The following is an 18580-nucleotide window of genomic DNA, read 5'->3' on the forward strand; positions in this document are numbered from 1 at the left end:
GCAATATGCGTAGTTTATCCATTTGAACATACATGTTGATACCTTAAGAAGCATCCAGGTCAAGCTTGATGACAGATCTTGGCAAAGTGTTCTTTGTGCTGGCTAGGGACTGCCTTCACCTCCTATCACCCTGACTTTGAGCCTTGAGGACATAAAAGATAGCTAGGATGATGGTCATGGCGAAGTGAAAAAGGAGGACAAATATAACATGGATACTGTGGCACCTTTCTAGATAGACTTACTTATCTCTTTTTAATATTGTGCACATACATTATGGCCCACATTTTAGAAGCTGGTTGCCAATAATCTTCTGATAAGCCACTCACATTAAAACTAAAATAGGAACCAAATGAAGGGGGTCCTTTCACTACAGTAACACCAGGGAGGCAAAAGGCTCAAGAGCAAAATCTTTCCAAAAGTCTGGAGAAACACTTTGCTCTCTTGCAGCTGTCTCAAATTATCTCGCACTATAGCAGTGCAGCAATGGACAAACCACTCCGCCCATGCCCTGTGTGCTCCTTGCCAGACCACTGCCACTTACCCACCCGTGTTTGGCTTCCTGGACGAGCTGCCAGGTGGTGCATAGGTGCCTGGCGAGTAGCGTGCAGGTGCACAGCAAGCGGTGCACAGCCACTCAACCCCTCAGTGACCTCCTGTTTTGCGTAAAAATGGTGGCTCATTGTTTTACTTAAAAGGCCTTTTACACAAATGGCGACCATAAAATGGTCATTTATGCAAGATTACAGGCGTGAATGGACCATTCACGCCTTTATTCCTTTATAAATGACTATTTTACAGCCTGTAATCCTCTGTAACTGCCATTTACGTAAAAAAATGTGCTGCCATTTTTATGCAAAATGGCAGCTTGCTGAGGGGTTGGGTGACCGTGAGGTGTTTGCTGGGCACCTGCGGACCACCCAGCGGCTCATTCAGGAAGCCGAATGGGGTGGGTAAGTGCCGGTGGTTCGTGAACTGAACTCCACTCCCCTCTCGGACTCCTGCATCATCCCTATAACAGTGTAGCATTTGGGAAAGGAATGCAGCCCTGGAGTCAAGCACTAAAAGCCAAGATGCAGAAGATAACCGTCGCCACCATAACAGGTCTCAGTTGCCCATTCACAGTTTTGAGTGTAAACCTGGATTGAACACAAAATCTGGATGATGAAGTTTCAGCATTTGCACAGTGAAGCCTAGAGTGCCTACTGTGCCCATTCATGAGATGCCAGATCTTGCCATGGTGACACATGTTCTCCATACATACTGATTGAATTATTGGAAGGCACTCTATGTGGGGCTGCCTTTGAAAAGTGGGTGGAAACTTGAGCTGGTCCAGATTGCTGCAGCCAAACTATTGACTGGGGCCATTTATAGGGAGCATGAGACTGTTGTTCCAACAGCTTCACCAGCAACCAGTCCATTTCTGGCAACAATTCAAAATGCCATTCATGGGCTATAAAGCCCTACATGATTTGGGACCAGACTATTTGAAATACTGTGCTGTCCCATATGAGCGTGGCCATGTTTTAATGAACTGCCATTCCTAAGGGTGACATCACTTCCCCTCCCAATTCTAACCATTCTTTTTCCTTATTAATTGTTCTCTGGTGTTCAGCTCAGGTCTCAGCATAATAATGTAGAACTTGGGGAGGAAGATACAACCCAATAAGCCAGCACCTGAGGCCAGGATGGAGAAGACCTCCACAGCCACCATATATTTCCCCTTGGTGCTCAGGTAGGTTGGCACAAAAGACACCCAAACACTGCAGAAGACCAACATGCTGAAAGTGATCAGCTTGGCTTCATTGAAAGTATCAGGCAACTTCCTGGCAAAGAAAGCCACAGTGAAGCTGATGATAGCTAAAACCCCCATGTAGCCCAGGACAAGGTAGAACATGAGGGCTGAGCCTTCATTGCATTGAACTATGATTGTCTCAATCTGGGAGTGCATGTCAAACTCTGGGAAGGGGGGAGAAGTTGCCAGCCACACAGCACAGATGCCAGCTTGAATAAGAGAAGAGAGAATGATAACTGATACTATAAGTCTCTTCCCAACCCATTTCCTCATCTTGTTTCCAGGCTTTGTGGCCATGAAGGCCAGAACCACAGTGATGGTTTTTGCTAACAGACAAGCAATAGCGATGGAGAAGATGATGCCAAACACTGTTTGCCTCAGAAGGCAGTGCACGTTCCCAGGCCACCCAATGAATAAGAAGGAGCAGAGAAAGCAGAGCAGCAGAGAGGACAGCAGGGTGCACGTGATGCTCCAGTTATTCGCTTTGACGATGGGAGTATTTTGGTGCTGAATGAAGCTCCACACCACCACAACTGTGGTAACAAAAAGGAATAGAGCTAAGGAAGCCAGAGCTACTCCCAGGGGCTCCTCATAAGATAGATACATTATTTCTTTGGGAATACAGTGGTCCTGGTTCTTGTCTGGATACTGATCTTCTGGGCAAGTCTCACAGTGATCTGCATCTGAAAGTAAGAAGGAAAGTCTCAGTATTTCCAGAATATACAAATACTCTAATTTTTCTCTAACCAAATTTTGCAGTGTCCCAATATCTGTGATCATTCCTCTCTCAGGCTGTCCTCTGTGCAAGGAAATGCACTCATAAACCTGTGTGTAGATATACTTGATAGGAATACATTATATCTGAATTTAAAATTTATGGATTATTTTCCGAGTAAATCTAAATCCCTTCACTTACCCATCTGGATGGAAATACTTCCTTGGGGGCACTCAGTGCAATCATAGCAACACACTTGCTTCCCCTGCTGGATGAACATGCTCTGTCCAGGGTGGCAGCTCTTGACACAGGTGGAACTGGGCAGCATCTAATGGTAACCACAAGGAAGGTCATAATGTTGGAAATGGCTGATGTGAAGCTTCTGGGGTGTTTTCTTGTTTTAGCCAAGGGCAGTTACCACTTCCCAAGAAGGACATCCATAATATTTTAGTCATTTATTCTTTGTTAGATACGATGGGGCCCCCGAACCTCTAACTTCAGTCACCCAAACAGCCATCTCAACAACAAGATGTCCCCTGCTTCTTTGGTCCTTCTTCCAAGTTATCACTCCTCACTCAGCACTGTTGGCAAATAATCTTTACTAAAGATAGTCCCCCCCCCCCCGCTGTAATTTTCAGCTTTTCCACAGGAATATTGGAATGTCTTCGGAGCAGCATCAAGGGTCAGCATCTTGGATATCAAGGTCTTAGTACCTCAGAATGATCTAACACAATTCAGAAAGAGATATAAACAGAATAAGGATATAATCCTTTGCATGTTTAGACAGAAAAAGACCTTCAATTCCCAGCATGCCCCTCGGCTGGAGGGATGCTGGAAATTGTAGGAGTTTTTTCTGTCTAATCATGCATAGGATTTCCCTCTAACATGGTTTGACTTTTTCTTAGCCTTGAAAACAATGTTGAAGCTTTTCCATTCATGCATATCATCTGTACTGGCTCCCAATTAGTTTGGGACCCTGATTCAAAGTGCTAGTTTTGATCTATACACAGCTTGGGACCTCGGAACCTGGTGGAACTTATCCCCCTGTTATCTACCTGTACTTTATGGTCATCCACCAAAGCCCTTCTCCATGTCAACCATTGTTCTGAGACTTTGAGGATGGCACCAAGAGAGAGGACTTTTCTGGTGGTGCCCACTCCCCCACTCTGCCATGCTCTTCCGTGGGAAGCTCACCTGGGGCTGACCTTGCTTGTAAAGTATTTTACTATTTTTAGAGTTAAAGTCCTATTATTTTATTCCTGCAATGTAGTTTTACCTTTTCTATCTGATGTTCATTTGAGTTTTTGAATTACGTTTTATGCTGTATTGGCAGCTTTATTGGTTTCATATTGTTGATTGTTTTTACTGGGATTTTATTTTTATTTTTGTGTTGTTACTATGTTTTGTACAATGCCTAGAGAAATTTATTTATGAGGCTTTTAATAAAACAAATAATAAACAAATAGGTATTGGGCATGTCCAGGATATGCTGATCAAGTATCAACTATCTTGGATACCTGTATCTGGAATATGCTTAAAAAAACAGTACTGAGGTGAAAAATGATGAAGATAAAAAGCAGTCATTCTCACGTGATTATATTTGTGATTCCACACAACGGCACTTCCATTAATTGTGAACCCATCCTCTAGAGAAGCCTCAGGGTCCACTCTTCCAACTTGGACTCTCTGGAAGGATTCATTGGGGAAGGTGACCAAGTTGATGAGATCATATCCAGCTGTCAGGTCTCCATTGGCATTAAAAAATATTTCTTCCCCAGCAGTATTATTAAAGCAGATGCTTCTCAGAAATGAGTGAAGCTGGATAGAAGGAGAAAAAACGTGTATAATACGTTGTTTGTTTATTTATGAAAAAGTATTTCTAAATTGCCCTTCACCCTTAAAGGTAACAGGGAGGTCAGACAGTCAGAATGGGTAACATTATTTCCTTAGGATTTGCCAATATGTTACATTTAGGGTGCTTCCAGATGAAGCTTTTATTGGGCAACTGTCCTGTCTCATTCACAGAATTTTACAGGAGGATCAGATGACATTGCCTTTGATCTGGAACCCTCCCATGTCTTCCCATTGGTTTCCTCATCTTTTTTCTCACCATCTTTTCCTCTGTTAAGGAAAGGGTCAAAGACAATGTCAAAGACTGGTAGCAGTAGGGGCCCTCCTTGGAAGAACCCTTAGACTTTCAGTATCTATCTCCCGAATAGTCAACACCACCAAACATGAATTTGTAACTGCCTGTACTTGCCAAAAGTTCGAAAATGCTCCATCCAAGCTGAGATGGATGATAGCAAATGAAATAAATATTCCAGTGTTGCGGTGTTTCCAGGACTTCACTATGAATCTTTGAAGCTTCCACTGGTTTGTCTGTCTCTAATTCTGCTTCAGCCTGCAGCTGCTCCCTTAGAGTGTTGGGTTGAGGCTTGTACCCTGTTCTACTATAAGAGATTCAGCTTACTGGAGAATCCAGCCATTGGTCCTGGCATCTCCACCATGTAATAGATGTGATCTGTTACTGAGCCTTAGCTCCTCCCAGGGGCAGGGGAAAAGCTCCATTACCTGTTTTCCATGTCTTGAAACGTATCAAGCAATGGTAAAGAAATTACATCTCTCATCCATTTTTAAGTGCAGCAAATGGCAAACATATACCCTAATGTTAGTAGGTGGGTAGTTGGGCTTCATCACAAAAGGCAAAAATCCTGCAGTTTATCAGGGCTTCTGCTTCCAGAATCTTTGTGGGGTTAGCTCGGCTCCTTTCCATGTGCCTTCTCCAAAAACCCTAAACTTCTCAAGAAGTTCTATGTATTGCATTACAAAGCCGCTAGATGGTGCTATTGTATTATTTGCAATAAAGTACCTTTAATCAGTATACTATAGATTTACCACGATTCCATTGTGGGAGGAGGGAAAATGCCAGACTTTCGTCATCATGAGAAACAATGCAATAGAGCTTGCAAAGAGCAGGAGGTGACCTGGAGGAGGACGGCGTCGTGTACAGGACCTGCAAACTTCTGTGAGTAACCAATCTCAATCGCAGGATAAAAGCCCCGTGTGAAGGATCCCCTTGTCTGAAATGTGGAGAAACCAATGCCTATTTGAACAGAACCATTGGATAACCTATACCTATGAACCCTATATGCATCTTTCTTGGGTATCTTAATGGTGTTGTAACAAATGAGCATGTGAAATCGATGGGAAATATTTTAATAGCCACAAAATTAGTCATAGCTCCGAAATGGAGATTAGACAGGACTCCTTCTTTAAAGGAATAGATGAATAAGTTATGGTGCATCACCCCAATGGATAAATTAACAGAATTTGTTCACTTGCATAAAGGCAGATAACAAAACCAAAAATCTGAACAAGTTTGGATGCCATTTATTTCTTATATGAAACAGCAAGTTACTTTGGACACTATTAAATATAGAGGATTTGCATTATTAGTGTACATTTTTGATGTGGACATCAGACTGTTATGAATTTATTGTGAAAGATAAGAAAATTAGGAAGACTTAGAATCCTTGGTGATTGTTAGTTGTGTAGAATCCTGAAAGCATGTAGCCTGTATGTCTTTTTCTGTATTTGTGATTCCTTTGTAATTTGTGTGATATTTTGTTCATTTGTATATATAAAATACAATAATGTTGTAAAATAAGGGTTCTGAACATGTACAGAGTGTTTCCATCTCTACCAAGGAAGGAGTCAGCTCATTCTCACTTGGGATTAGAGAAAAAGGCTACAGTGTCAGGGAGCATTGGTTCTGACCTGGAACCTCTCTTCTTATAAATTAAGACTTGTATAACATCTGCCCAGATGTGATGAGCAGGAAATCCAGCTCTCAGTCCTGTCTTGTCACTGCTTCATTTAAAATGTTCCAATGAAATCACAGACTAGCTGGTCTCTATCATTCTTCTTGGATTAATTCCTGTTTAACTGGCTCTATCAGTTAAGGCCAACCAGAATGATCAAGAGTTCGTAGCACCTCACCTATTCAGGAAAGAATAAAGTGGCTGGGGCTTTTAAGCCTGAAGAAAAAAGATGGGGGGTCACGATGGAGGGTTATCAAATTATGAATAGTAAGACGTGGAGGTAGAGGTCTCCCTTTGTCATAATACTACCTTAGTCAGCCAATACAATGGTTTGGGAGTAGATTTGGGATGGGTGAATGGATGTCCTATTCCACATGAGGTGTAATTTGGTGGCCATGGTCTCTTGCTTAGATGGCTTTAAAAGACAGTAAGATGAAACTGTATATGAAATTCCCCCAAGGACAGGTGCTGCTGACGGGTCCTGCCAGCCGCCCCCACCGCTGAAGTATTCTTCCACCACAGCCCTTTGCCTACTGGCCGACAAGGATGAAAAGACCACCCTGGGCCCTCATTGGCTAACCAAAGGCAGCGTTTTATTGATTTAGATTGCTGCTACTCAAAATGTAAGTTTAAAAAAAAAAAAACTTTTACAAAGGGGTGCAATAGGACCTGCAGGCTCGACCACGGTGCTTCTTTTTGCCAGAGAGGGCAGCTGGGTGTTTGAGGAGGAGGAGGATTGCAACAGCTAAGTTAGGGGTGGGCTCTTCCAAACTTCTGGGCCCTTGGTAGCTGCCCAGCCATTTTGACCCCTGAGGGTGGGCCTAATCAAGGTCTCTCCCTCTGTCACTGTTCCAGGAAGAGGGTGAGATCTTCATTTTCAGATGTGGTTTTGAACTTGGTCTGCTAATAGGCTTTGTGGTAGATTTATTTATGATTTTGCTTTTCTTCTATTTCTCATTTTTAATGGTTCTATGTTATCTTCTGATGTTCTATGAACTGCCCATAGCTGTGATTACCTGCCATGGTTGAACTTTCTGGTGGTTCCATCTGTCCCCGTCTCCTCTTGATTTGTGTCTGGCTCTCGCTAAATACATGGCATGGAGGGCATGTGTGACAGCATAGACAGCATTGTAGATACTGTAGCTCTGGCCAGACATCTCCATTTCAAAGGTAGGTCCAGGAAGGTTCTGCAGCTTCTCCTCCCCAGTGCAGATTTCCGTGCTCGATAAATAAAGGTTATCTGATGGGATTGAACAGAGAAATGCAGAAATCCAGAAATTCTGGATGTCATACATCTTTGAGTGATACGGATTTATGCTCTCAAGAAAGCTCTGAAATCCTGGCACCACATTTGCATGGACAGTGAACGACAAGGTACCATTGAAGGATTTTGTAGGGAACTTCTCCCTACAGAATATAGCAGTGTAATCCCATTCAGCTGTTGTTATCCACACCCTCTCTACAGGGTACATATTCTCAATTTCACTTATGAATATTAATTGCCGTAAACCCTCCAGTGATTGATTATCTCCATAGACAAGAATTACATTTATTTCACTCAGTGAGAGAATTGTTGCAACTGGTCTCAATTTTTTCTCAAGTATTTCATCTGTTGACACTATTGGCAATACTGGGCTCACATGCATCCAAGCAACGCAAAGATTGTTCTCCAAGAGCCTTGGTCTCAGGGTTCGAAGAAAGGTTTCTCCGCTGTCATCATCTGAAACAAAGAGGCCAATCCAGTTCCATCCAAAATGCTTGAGAAGATGAACAATCCCGACATACTGAGGATCTTCATTGGGGACCATCCGGTAGAAAGAAGAGAACCGACTTTTGTCCCTCAACACAGGATCAAAGGAGCCATAGCTGAGCTAATGGGAAAGATAAGATGTTCCTTAAACCATCCCTTTCTTCTCAAACACAAACTGACTCTATCCTAATGTCTGACTGGATCTAATTGAATAGGACCTTTTAGGAAATGTTGTGATTTCTAACAGTCCTATCTTATACTTCGTAGTAATCTTTCCTGGTACTATCAATACTCTGGTCATAGTATGATACTAAACAGGATGCAGAAGAAACTTGTCTTTCTCAAGGTTTACATTTATGCCAAGCACCCTTCACAACATTGATCCTTAGGCTGCAAACCTACATCAACGTACATGAGAACAAGCACCACTGAACTCAATGTGCCTGACTTCTGAGTAGACATGAATAGCATTTACAGTGTTGTGGGTTCTTGTCCAGGAATCACCATATATAGCGAAATGGCCATGCAGCCAATTATGACGTCAGTGGGCTGGACACAGACTTTTGCCCTTAGCAATTTTGATGTGGGACACATGTAGATGATGCAACCACTCTCATTGTGGTTGGCTCTTTCTAATACTAAACACATACCTGTGGGATCTTGTAGGTATTTAAATGATTGGCTATTTGGATGGAGTTCTGGGAGGTGAGACCACCAATAACAGCCATTAATTTATCTTCCCTGGCACAGGCGTAATTGGGGAGATCCCCATGTCCCGTAAAGAGAAGATGCAGAGTATTGCCACAGGTTTGCATTGAATCAAAAGAATTGTCAATAATCTTGTATCCCAGCGTGATGTTGGGTAACAATTCAATATCCTCATTGATCTCATGAATGGCAAAAGCAAAGGCAAGGACATGCTGGTAGTTTTTAGAGATCATGCTGCAATGAGATTTTCACATCATCTTAAATCTCCAACTGCACTGGAGGTTTCACTGTGATTTGTTCATCTAAGTTGGATGTTCCAACATATATTATAGAAAAATCTTGCTCAAACTAAGGATATGAGGATTTTCTCCTAAGACAACATGAGCAGGAGTATGTAAGCAGCACAGTCACAGAGATGTAATGATGTGTAGGGGCTAAAGTGTTGGATTGGGATGTGGGAAACTCCAAACCAAATCCCTGCGCACTTGTGAAGTGCCCTGAGGCTGCAAATCTGTTCCGATTTAACTAGGTGTAAACCCTGTTGAATACAGTGGGACTGTCAGGGTTCCACTTATGGCCTGGATCCCCTGAGCAACTCCTTAAGGATCTCTTGCCTCCTTAAGAGTCCCACCTTCCTTCTTTTAATCTTACCTTCCCAGTAACGTGGAGTTTAGGCTATAGACGTGGGGTGACTGACACTCTAGACACAGGGTTTAACCACAACAGTTTACTAGTCGATTTAAAGCAAGCAATCACAACTAACGGTAATTACACAATAGAGCTGAGTGATACAAATGGCATTAAAATAAAAGAAAATTTGCAAAATGCAAGTTCCTTTACACTAGCTGTCCTTAGACTTTTCTAGGCTGCTTTTTTGTGCTCTCACTTCAGGCTCTGCTCTTCCTGACTTGCTCTTACTTTGGCTGCAGCCTGGTCTTTCTTTCCCTTACTGGCTCTCTCTCACTCTTTATATACCCTCCTCCCTCAAAACTGACATTACTGCTTCAGACCTGAAGAAATGAACCTAAAGTGGAGAAACGAAACTCACACTAATCTGGAGAAATGGAACTACTCCTCTCAGGGTTACCCCCTCCCAACAGAATATACTCCAGGCCTCCAAGCCTGACCTTTTTTCCCTTTGTCTCTGTAGACCTCCAACCTTCACAGGGACTTACTTCTAAGTAAACGTAAATAGCATGCTCTGTAATTATGCTTGTGTAAGACACTTACACTTTTTCTAACCCACCTTACTGGGTTGTCGTTAAGATATGATGGCCATCTGAAGTTTGCAGAGGAACCACAGGACCCCCCCCCCCCCCGCCCCATGACTGTAGGCACAGAATTCTTCTGTTTGGTAGATTTCAATGCAGGCCTTCCTGCTTCCTTCAACCCACGGGGAAATCAATCTCTCCCACCCCACCTTCTCTCCAGCCTCTCTCTTGTGCACATCACCTTCTCTTCTATCTCCCTCCCAAACATCTGTCTCACTTGAACCACTTTCTTGCCCATCTCTTGCTCTCCTTCCCATCTGGGATGCATTCGCTGTTTGTGGGCAGGACAAACAGTGCAAGTTGCTGACCGTGAAGATATTCCTCATGAAGTTGTCACTATTTTTCCAGACCATATTCCTGGTTTGCAGGGAGGTATTGTGTTGGGGTTTGACTTTTCTTTTTTTACCCTTGGCAATATTTGGGATATTCATAGCCGTCTGTGAATGTCTGGATAGATCAGAAGTGCCTAAAATAGGAATCAATTAATTGATCTATTTCTGCAGATGCAGGGAAGAAAGGTAGCATTTTTTAAAAAGTCCAAATTGCACTTTTGAGTACAATGGATGAGCACTTATGGATTCTTTTGGCAAGGATGAAAATCCTGCTCCTAGACCCAAGTCATGTCCAAAAACATTTTCCTTAACTGAGACCTGGGGTGGTTTGAATAAGAACCAGGTCTAATCTTGACCTGCTGATGGCTCTGTTTCTACTAGCTGGAGTGGTGGGAAATAATTCTGAAGTTAGACCACCAAGATTTAGAAAAGAAAAAAAGAAAGTGACAAGCCGATCCTTAAAAGTAGTGTTTTATTTTGTCAAGCTAAGAATTATAACTGAGCATAGGGCAGAACTTTTTTTTTTTTAATATATCTATACATCCATATATATCTACTTACAGAGCATTTATTTCAGAGTCAACTGGCTGTTCCAAAAACTCTGGCATAATGAAGTTGGCAAGTGAAATAGATACAAATTCACCAATAATAATTTCATCCGAAGAACTATATAAATCAGTTTGAACTGTTGTCCTCAGTGAGTATGTGGAGGAGTTCATACTCTTGCTAGAAGAATAATGAGACAATAACAGAAGCAAAATCAGCCGGAATGCTGACAAATCTAAGACCAAGCTCAAACAGGACCCCATCATGATCACCAATGGCCACCATCAACAGTATCAGAGCTTGCAGAAGATACAGAAAAGCTTTGGCTGTCAGACCTGCGCCTGATTCAAAATAACCTTGCAGACTGGGGTGGAGCAAGTTGTTTGGACTTCATAGGCTTGCTATAGAATAACAAACTTTAACTATGCTAATTTTGGTATTTAAATTGTGCAGGGCCTGTGAAACCCTGTGGGGCTCCTGAAAATGGCACTGCTGATTACAGTAATTTCAGTTTTAATAACTCCAGGAGTTTGCAAAGCAAAGTCTTCAAGTCAAGAGGAGGAGGAGGAAGAAGAAGAAGAGGAAGAGGAAGAGGAAGAGGAAGAAGACATATCTTTGTGATCCCACTGTAGGCCATGGCCTGATCTATCTTGGAACAATACAACTGGCTTGAAAAGTATGTTGGGCTGACACAACCTCTTGGAGACTTGGCCTAACTTTCTGAATAGATCAGGATTGTCATAGGTCCAGTGAGAAGAAACAGGAGGGTGGATGTCCAGTCAAAATCCCTATCCTGGTCAAGAGCATCACAACCTGCCTTCTACCAGCATTAGTCCACTACTGTCTACTCTGAGTAGCAAGAATGATCCCAAGACTCTCAAAGGTCTCTCCCTGCCATCCATTTAAATGGATCCTTAATCGTTTTTATGAATGCAAATCATGACCTCTTCTACTGAGCTATGGCCCCCTCACTCTGAGCTAGACACTTAAGCAATTGATTATATTTATGTATTTACTGAAAGCATTTTTACTCTACTCTTCAGCCAATAAGATTCTCAGAGCAGCTTACATATCAATAAAAACATGCATACATCACAAGACAGTTCTTTCGCTCAAGCTTACTTTCCAAAAGAATGAGCAGAAAGGGAAATGATGAACTTGCAATAAATGCCTCGTGTAGAAAAGCTCTATTCCTGGACCCAGTCCAAAGGCAATTGGTCTCTCAGCAGAGTTAATGGAACATCACTAGATCCCATTCTTCCTCTGCTGCAGCCCAATTGCATGGCACAGAAGACAGCACTTCCTTTCTGCCACTATGGATGTCAGAGGAATCTGTCTGGGGAGTAGAGCTCATTGAGCTTTCATCAGCTCGGCCCCCCCAGACTTCGGCTTGCTTACCCCAGGAGCTGGCCCAACTCAATCAAAATCCAGCTCGCGGATTTTCTGTTTTGTTTGTTAATAGAAATTGCACAAATTAAGTAAATTACTGCAATTTGTGCAACTATCTATTTATGAAAAAATAAACCTGAAAAAGTTCCCATTTTTCGGGAAAACCCTGCAGCTCAGCTCACGAACACAAGCTGAGCTGAGTGGGCAGTAGGAATCCGTTGGGCCCCAAAAGGGTCAGATTTGGAAATGATAGACATCCGTATCTGCCACCTGTGCCTGTTTCTCAAGAGAAAGCCCTGTGTCCCCTTCTGTTTCCAGGCTGGCCCCATAACTACTTGAAGTCGATTATAGCATCATCGTTTCAGCCTTCACTTTGCAAATTCAACGGTGAGATGTAGCACACATATAGATGAATGGTTTCAGTTGTTCAGATGTTTTAATAAAGTTGCATGAACCTTTCTGGGGCTGAATCTACACATAGCACTTTTACCGTTATCATACTGCAGTGATAACTATTGGTGCACATGACACCAATGGGCACCAATAGTTATCACTGGAGTATGATAACAGTAAAACTGCTATGTGTAGATTCAGCCAGGGTTACAACCCACTTCATCAGATGCTATAAGTGGACCTGGAGGCTTTGAGTCTGAGAAGACAGTTCAACCGGTATATCTGCAGCAAGCATTCTATTCTCTTAAAGTGACCATTACGAAACACAAAGTGCACTAAGGGTGCAATCCTATGAATGGATAGACAGAAATAAAGCCCTACAACTTCTGGCATGCCCCAACCAGCTGTGCTGGCTGGGGAATGCTGGCCATTGTAAGACTTTTTTCTGTCTAAACATGCATAGTATTGCACCCTAAAAGTCTTTATAATGTCCAAAGAAACCACAGTCCCTGTTGACTCCTTGATTAACACAGGAAGGGTTTTTACCAGCATTGTAATGCCTAGACTATTTTTTTTATTATTTATTTTATTTAAAATATTTCTTGGCCGCCTTTCAGGGCAGAAGCCCTCCCAAGGGGGCTTACAGCAACAAAATACATAAAAACAGTTTAAATATTAAAAGCGATAAAAGGATAAAACAATACAAATAACGATAAAAGCCAACAATAAAACCAGCAACAATGTTAACAGCAGTAACAGCAATAATAGCAGTCATATCAAGAGAAGGCCAAGGTAAAATAATATGTTCTTAAGACCTTCCTAAAAGTCTGCAATGATGGAGCATGGTGGACCTCAGTTGGCAGCTTGTTCCAAAGGGTGAGGCCACTGCAGAGAAGGCCCTCTCACGTGTGATCACCCACCTGACTGCTCTCACGGGTGGGCAAATGAGAAGGGCCTCTCTTTCTGATCTAAAAGTGCGGGCAGGCTGATATGGGTGAAGGCAGTCTTTCAAGTAACTTGATCCCAAACTGTTTAAGGAGAGCCAGTGTAGTGTAGTGGCGAGAGTGACGGACTGGGAGCCAGGAGATCCGGGTTCTAGTCCCCACTTGGCCATGGAAGCTCACTGGGTGACTTTGGGCCAGTCACAGACTCTCAGCCCAACCTACCTCACAGGGTTGTTGTTGTGAGGATACAACGGAGAGGAGGAGGATAATGTAAGCCGCCTTGGGTTCCTTGCAAGAGGAAAAAAGGCGGGATGTAAATGCAATAATAAAGAAAAAAAATAAAATAACGGTCAAAACCAGCACTTTGAATTGGGCTCAGAAACACACTGGTAACCAGTGCAGCTGGTGCAGTATAGGCGTTATGTGATCAAATTGCCTTGCCCCACCAATACTTGGCCACATTCTGCACAAGCTGGAGTTTCTGAACCATCTTCAAAGACAGTCCCACATATAGCGCATTACAGTTGTCCAGCCTGGATGTGACTAGTGCATGGATAACTGAGGCAGGGTCCATCCTCTCCAGATAGGGCCACAGTTGGCGTACCAGCCTAAGCTGGTAAAAAGCCCTCCTGGACACCACGGCCACCTGGGCTTCCCCAGTTAGCTCAGAGTCCAGGAGGACTCCAGAATGCACACTTGGTCTTTCAGGTAGAGTGCAACCCCATCTAAGATCAATTGTAAACCTCCATCCAAAGTAGTTCGTTTTCCAGCCCACAATAACTCCGTCTTGTCTGGGTTAAGTTTCAGCTTGTTCACCCTCATCCATCCCAAAACAGCCTCCAGACACTGGTTCAAGAGTTCCACAGCCTCCCTGGGATGTGCAGATGGAAACAAGAGGTAGAGCTGAGTATCATCTGCATACTGATGACATTTCAACCCAAACCTCCTGATGACTTCCCCGGTGGTTTCATGTAGATGTTAAAAAGCATGGGGGACAAGATAGAACCTTGCGGCACCCCACAGTCTAATGGCCATCGGGTGGAGCTGGAGTCCCCCAGCACTACCTTCTGAGACCGTTCCTCCAGAAAGGACCAGAACTACTTTAAAACTGTGCTTCCCAAGCTCAATCCAGATAAATGGAAGGATACCATGGTTGATGATATCAAAAGCTGCTGAGAGGTCCAGAAGTACCAACAGGGTAGCGCTCCTGGCATAGGTCATCAACCAAGTTGACCAAGGCTGTTTTCGTGTCATAACCAGGCATTAAACCTGATTGGAACGGATCTAAATAATCAGTTTCATCCAAAACAAATGGAAGTTGTGAGCCCACCACATGCTCCAGCACCTTGCCCAAGAATGGCAAATTTAACAGAGGGCGGTAATTACCTGGAGCCAGAGGCTCTAAATTTGGTTTCTTCAGCAAGGGCCTCACCACAGCTTCTTTCAAAGCTGTGGGGACCGTGCTGTTCCTCAAGGAGGCATTTACCACCTCTGAGGTCCAGATATCCAGCCCAGCTCTGGCAGATTTCACAAGCCAGAATGGGCAAGGATCTAAAGGGCAAGTAGTAGGTCCCAGCCCTCCAAGCAGTTTGTCCACATCCTTAGGTTGCACAAGCTGAAATATATCCATAACATGACTAGATGGTGCACCAGCCCCATCCATATCAGACTCTGTCAAAACAATGGCATCCAAGTCAGCATGAAAACAAATGATTTTATCTGCAAAGTGTCTGGCAAATTGTTCACAGCGGGTCTTTGAGGGTTCGAGTTCTTGTGTTCCAAGGCCTACACCCAAGAGGCCTTTAATCACATGAAAGAGCTCTGCTGGATGACACTGAACAAATGCAATGCTGGCGGAGAAGTAGGATTTCTTCGCCTCCATCACTGCCATAGAATAAGAATGCAAGTGGATTCTTACCTGTGTTTGATCATGTTCGTTCCGAGTCTTCTGCCATTTGTGCTCTAATAATCGACACAGTCGTTTCATCGCCCTCAGCTCCTCAGGATACCAAGGAGCTGACACAGTTCTACGACTAGGTCGAGGATGTTTGGGAGTGATCGTATCAATAGCCCAGGTTATCTCCTCATTCCAAGTGGTGACCTGGACCTCAGCAGGACCACCAGCTAAGCCTGCAGGAAAATCCCCAAGAGACCTCAAAAATCCATCTGAATTCCTCAGTCTCCAGGGGCAGACCATCAAATTTGGTTCTCCACCCCTGTGGAGCTTACAGGTGATCAAAAGATCAAAACCGATCAGATAATGATTTGTCCATGCCAAAGAAGTCACTACTGGCTCCCCCACCCACTTTCATATCACACGACAATCCCCTCACCCACAAAGTGTCCTCCTCACGTTTTTTCTCCCTCAGTATTCCATTGTTTCCAAAATACCTTTATGATGGCTTTCTGGTGCTTGCAGTTTCCATGTGCTATAAAGATATGCGTTTTCCAACCTAGTTGCATTATAACTCTTACTAATAGGAGTGGCTTGGATGCTTTCCTCCTCCTCCTTTCATTCCCTGCTCTTTTCTTGCACTGAGTTTAATGGGATTTGTGAGCAAGAAACCACCCACCCTCAATGCTTTCCTTTCTCACTTGCTTTTGCCCAGCATTGCCTAAAAATGCCTCCCCACTGCTGCTCTCACTGAGGAAAAAGTAGGGAACAAAAGGAGGAGGAGAGAGAAATGGAGAGGGGGCAACAGCAGTGGCAAGGGACTGTTTCGCTGGGTGCCACTATGTGAGTGAGAAAGGAAGAGGGCATTGGGGCTAAGTGGGGGGTCTCTCACCAGTTGACATGCCAAAGGCATGAGCAGAGGAGGAGAAAAATACTGTTTCCATTACAGTGTTGTTGTACATACTGTATGTAATATGCATTCTTGATTATATAGTCCAAAAAACATGTGGAGGGCCATAGATTCCTCACCCTGGTTCTAAATGCAGAATGGCTTACACTGGCTGTCCTTTTTTGTGCACAGTTCAAAGGAAGTAAAGCCCTCAATGTTTTAGACACTGAGGACCTAAAGGACCACTTTCTCCCAAGGCCTTCTTTAGGAAGGGGTGGGAGTGTTTGGGGGGCTCACAGCTGGGGAGGGAAGGATTCACCCTCCCCTCTGCTCCATGCTGTGATGCCCCCTTCCCACCAATTTGTCCACAGTGCTTTAATTCAGCCTGGAAAAAGCTTGCAGTTCAAGACAATGGAACAGCTCTTCCAAGCCTAATTGCAGCACACGTGTGTTTTCTGGGGAAGCAAAATGCAGCTCAAGGGCTTCGATCCTGCCTCTCACTTTCTGTGTTTGGGAAAAGGACATGGAAGGATCATGTCTCTCACTAGGTGCATGTTCACATGTTACCTTGAAGTTCACACTATATGTTTGCTCATTAAGATGATTGTGAGAATCTAGCCCTCTTCAGTCATTCTCATTGCATGTAAGATGTACAAATGAGAAAGAGAAGTGGAAGTGACTTCATGGGCTCCACCCCCCCTCGCCATACTAATCACTTCCAAATGCAAAGGGCAACTGTCTGCAGCGGACAATCTCCTCTATCTGTGGAAGGTCTTCCTGAGATTTTAGAAACCTGATTCTTGAAATGAAATCATGATCACCATCAGGGAGAGGGTAGGATTGCCAACTCTCTAATTATATATTTCCATTTCAAAAACCAGGGAAATGCAATGATAAAAAAAACCTGCTGGTTTAAGACCAGAATTGGCTCAAGCTAATTTTGGTTCAAGCTCCAGAAAGCCAGGAAATTGGAAGCTCAGCCTGATGCCTTTATTGACTTGCCCTGTAATCAGTGATGTTGTGCAATGTCACAAATTCTGCTTGCTTATAACTTAAATGTACCAACACTTTTCCTTGGTCAGCAAAGGTGCCCCATGTGTTCCTGGTCCTTTAGTGCCTCATGAAGCATTTAGCCAAACTTCTAGAAGAGGGCTCCCTCTCACTGTTCAACCCACCCATCCAGCTGCTCATATAAGCAACCAGCTGGCTTGGGTCTACTCACAGGAACCTTTCTCTAGCAGAACAGTAACGTTCAGATGCTATAGAAGGCAATACTGGATCAGAACAATGTGGGTCAACTTTGCTGGTTCCAGGCACTCCATCCTCCCCATCTGGATTTGGGCCTGAGAGTCCAAGGAAAAGTGTGGGTGCATTGTAAGCAAGCACAATGTGTGACTTTGCACAGCATCATCACTGGTCTTACCTCTGGTCTTAAATCAGTAGGTTCTTTGATAATTGAATATAGGAACAGAATGGAGGGAGTTCTTTCACTACATTTACATGAGGGATGCAAAATGCGCAAATGCAAATAAACAAACAAACAAACAAACAATCCAATTATCTCTCAGTGTAACAGTGAAGCATTTGGGAAAGGTATGTAAACCCATAGCCCAGCACTAGAAGCCAAGTTGCAAAAGGTATCCATCATGATTAAAAGAAGTCAGAGGTTCCCATTCACAGTTTGGGTATACTCCTGGATTCAGCCCTAAATCTGGATGAGCAGGTTGTGGAGGTAAATATGGCTTGTTGCCTTTCCCCCAGTCAGGAGTGCATTTGCACACCTACGGCTAGAGTGCCTACTGTGCCTGTTCCTGGACATGTCTGATCTCATTATGATAACACTTGTCTTAGTTATATCCCATTTGGAATATTGGAATGCACTCTATGTCAGGCTGCCTTTGAAAGTGTTCAGAAACATCAGATGTTCCTGAATGCTGCAGCCAGACTACTGACTGGAGCCAGTTATAAGGAGCACACATCTCCTGTTACATGGCTAGCAGTTTGTTCCTGGCAACAATTCAAAGTGCTGTTTATGAGCTATAAAGCCCTAAATGATTTGTGACTCGAGTATTTGAAATACCTCATTCTCCCATATCGCCCAGCCAGGTTTTGATGGCCTGGCATTCCTAAGGATGA

The 18580-nt window shown here is 43.5% G+C and overlaps 1 protein-coding gene across 1 annotated transcript; it reads right to left on the reverse strand.

The window, feature by feature from the left end:
• Positions 1-1570: 1570 nt before the first annotated feature.
• On the reverse strand, positions 1571-18568 carry LOC146342395 (vomeronasal type-2 receptor 26-like). Its single transcript, XM_084807825.1, has 10 exons — positions 18525-18568; positions 16235-16305; positions 15580-15791; positions 14853-15006; positions 9438-9486; positions 8729-9020; positions 7345-8199; positions 4098-4325; positions 2709-2835; positions 1571-2475 (listed from the first exon to the last, which is right to left on the reverse strand). Exons 1-10 carry the CDS (start codon positions 18566-18568, stop codon positions 1571-1573), a joined length of 2937 nt encoding a protein of 978 aa, XP_084663951.1.
• Positions 18569-18580: the final 12 nt, after the last annotated feature.

The sequence above is a fragment of the Heloderma suspectum genome, chromosome 6, assembly GCF_057233095.1.
Source record: "Heloderma suspectum isolate Gila_16-S chromosome 6, 16-S_ref, whole genome shotgun sequence".
Classification (NCBI taxonomy): domain Eukaryota; kingdom Metazoa; phylum Chordata; class Lepidosauria; order Squamata; family Helodermatidae; genus Heloderma; species Heloderma suspectum.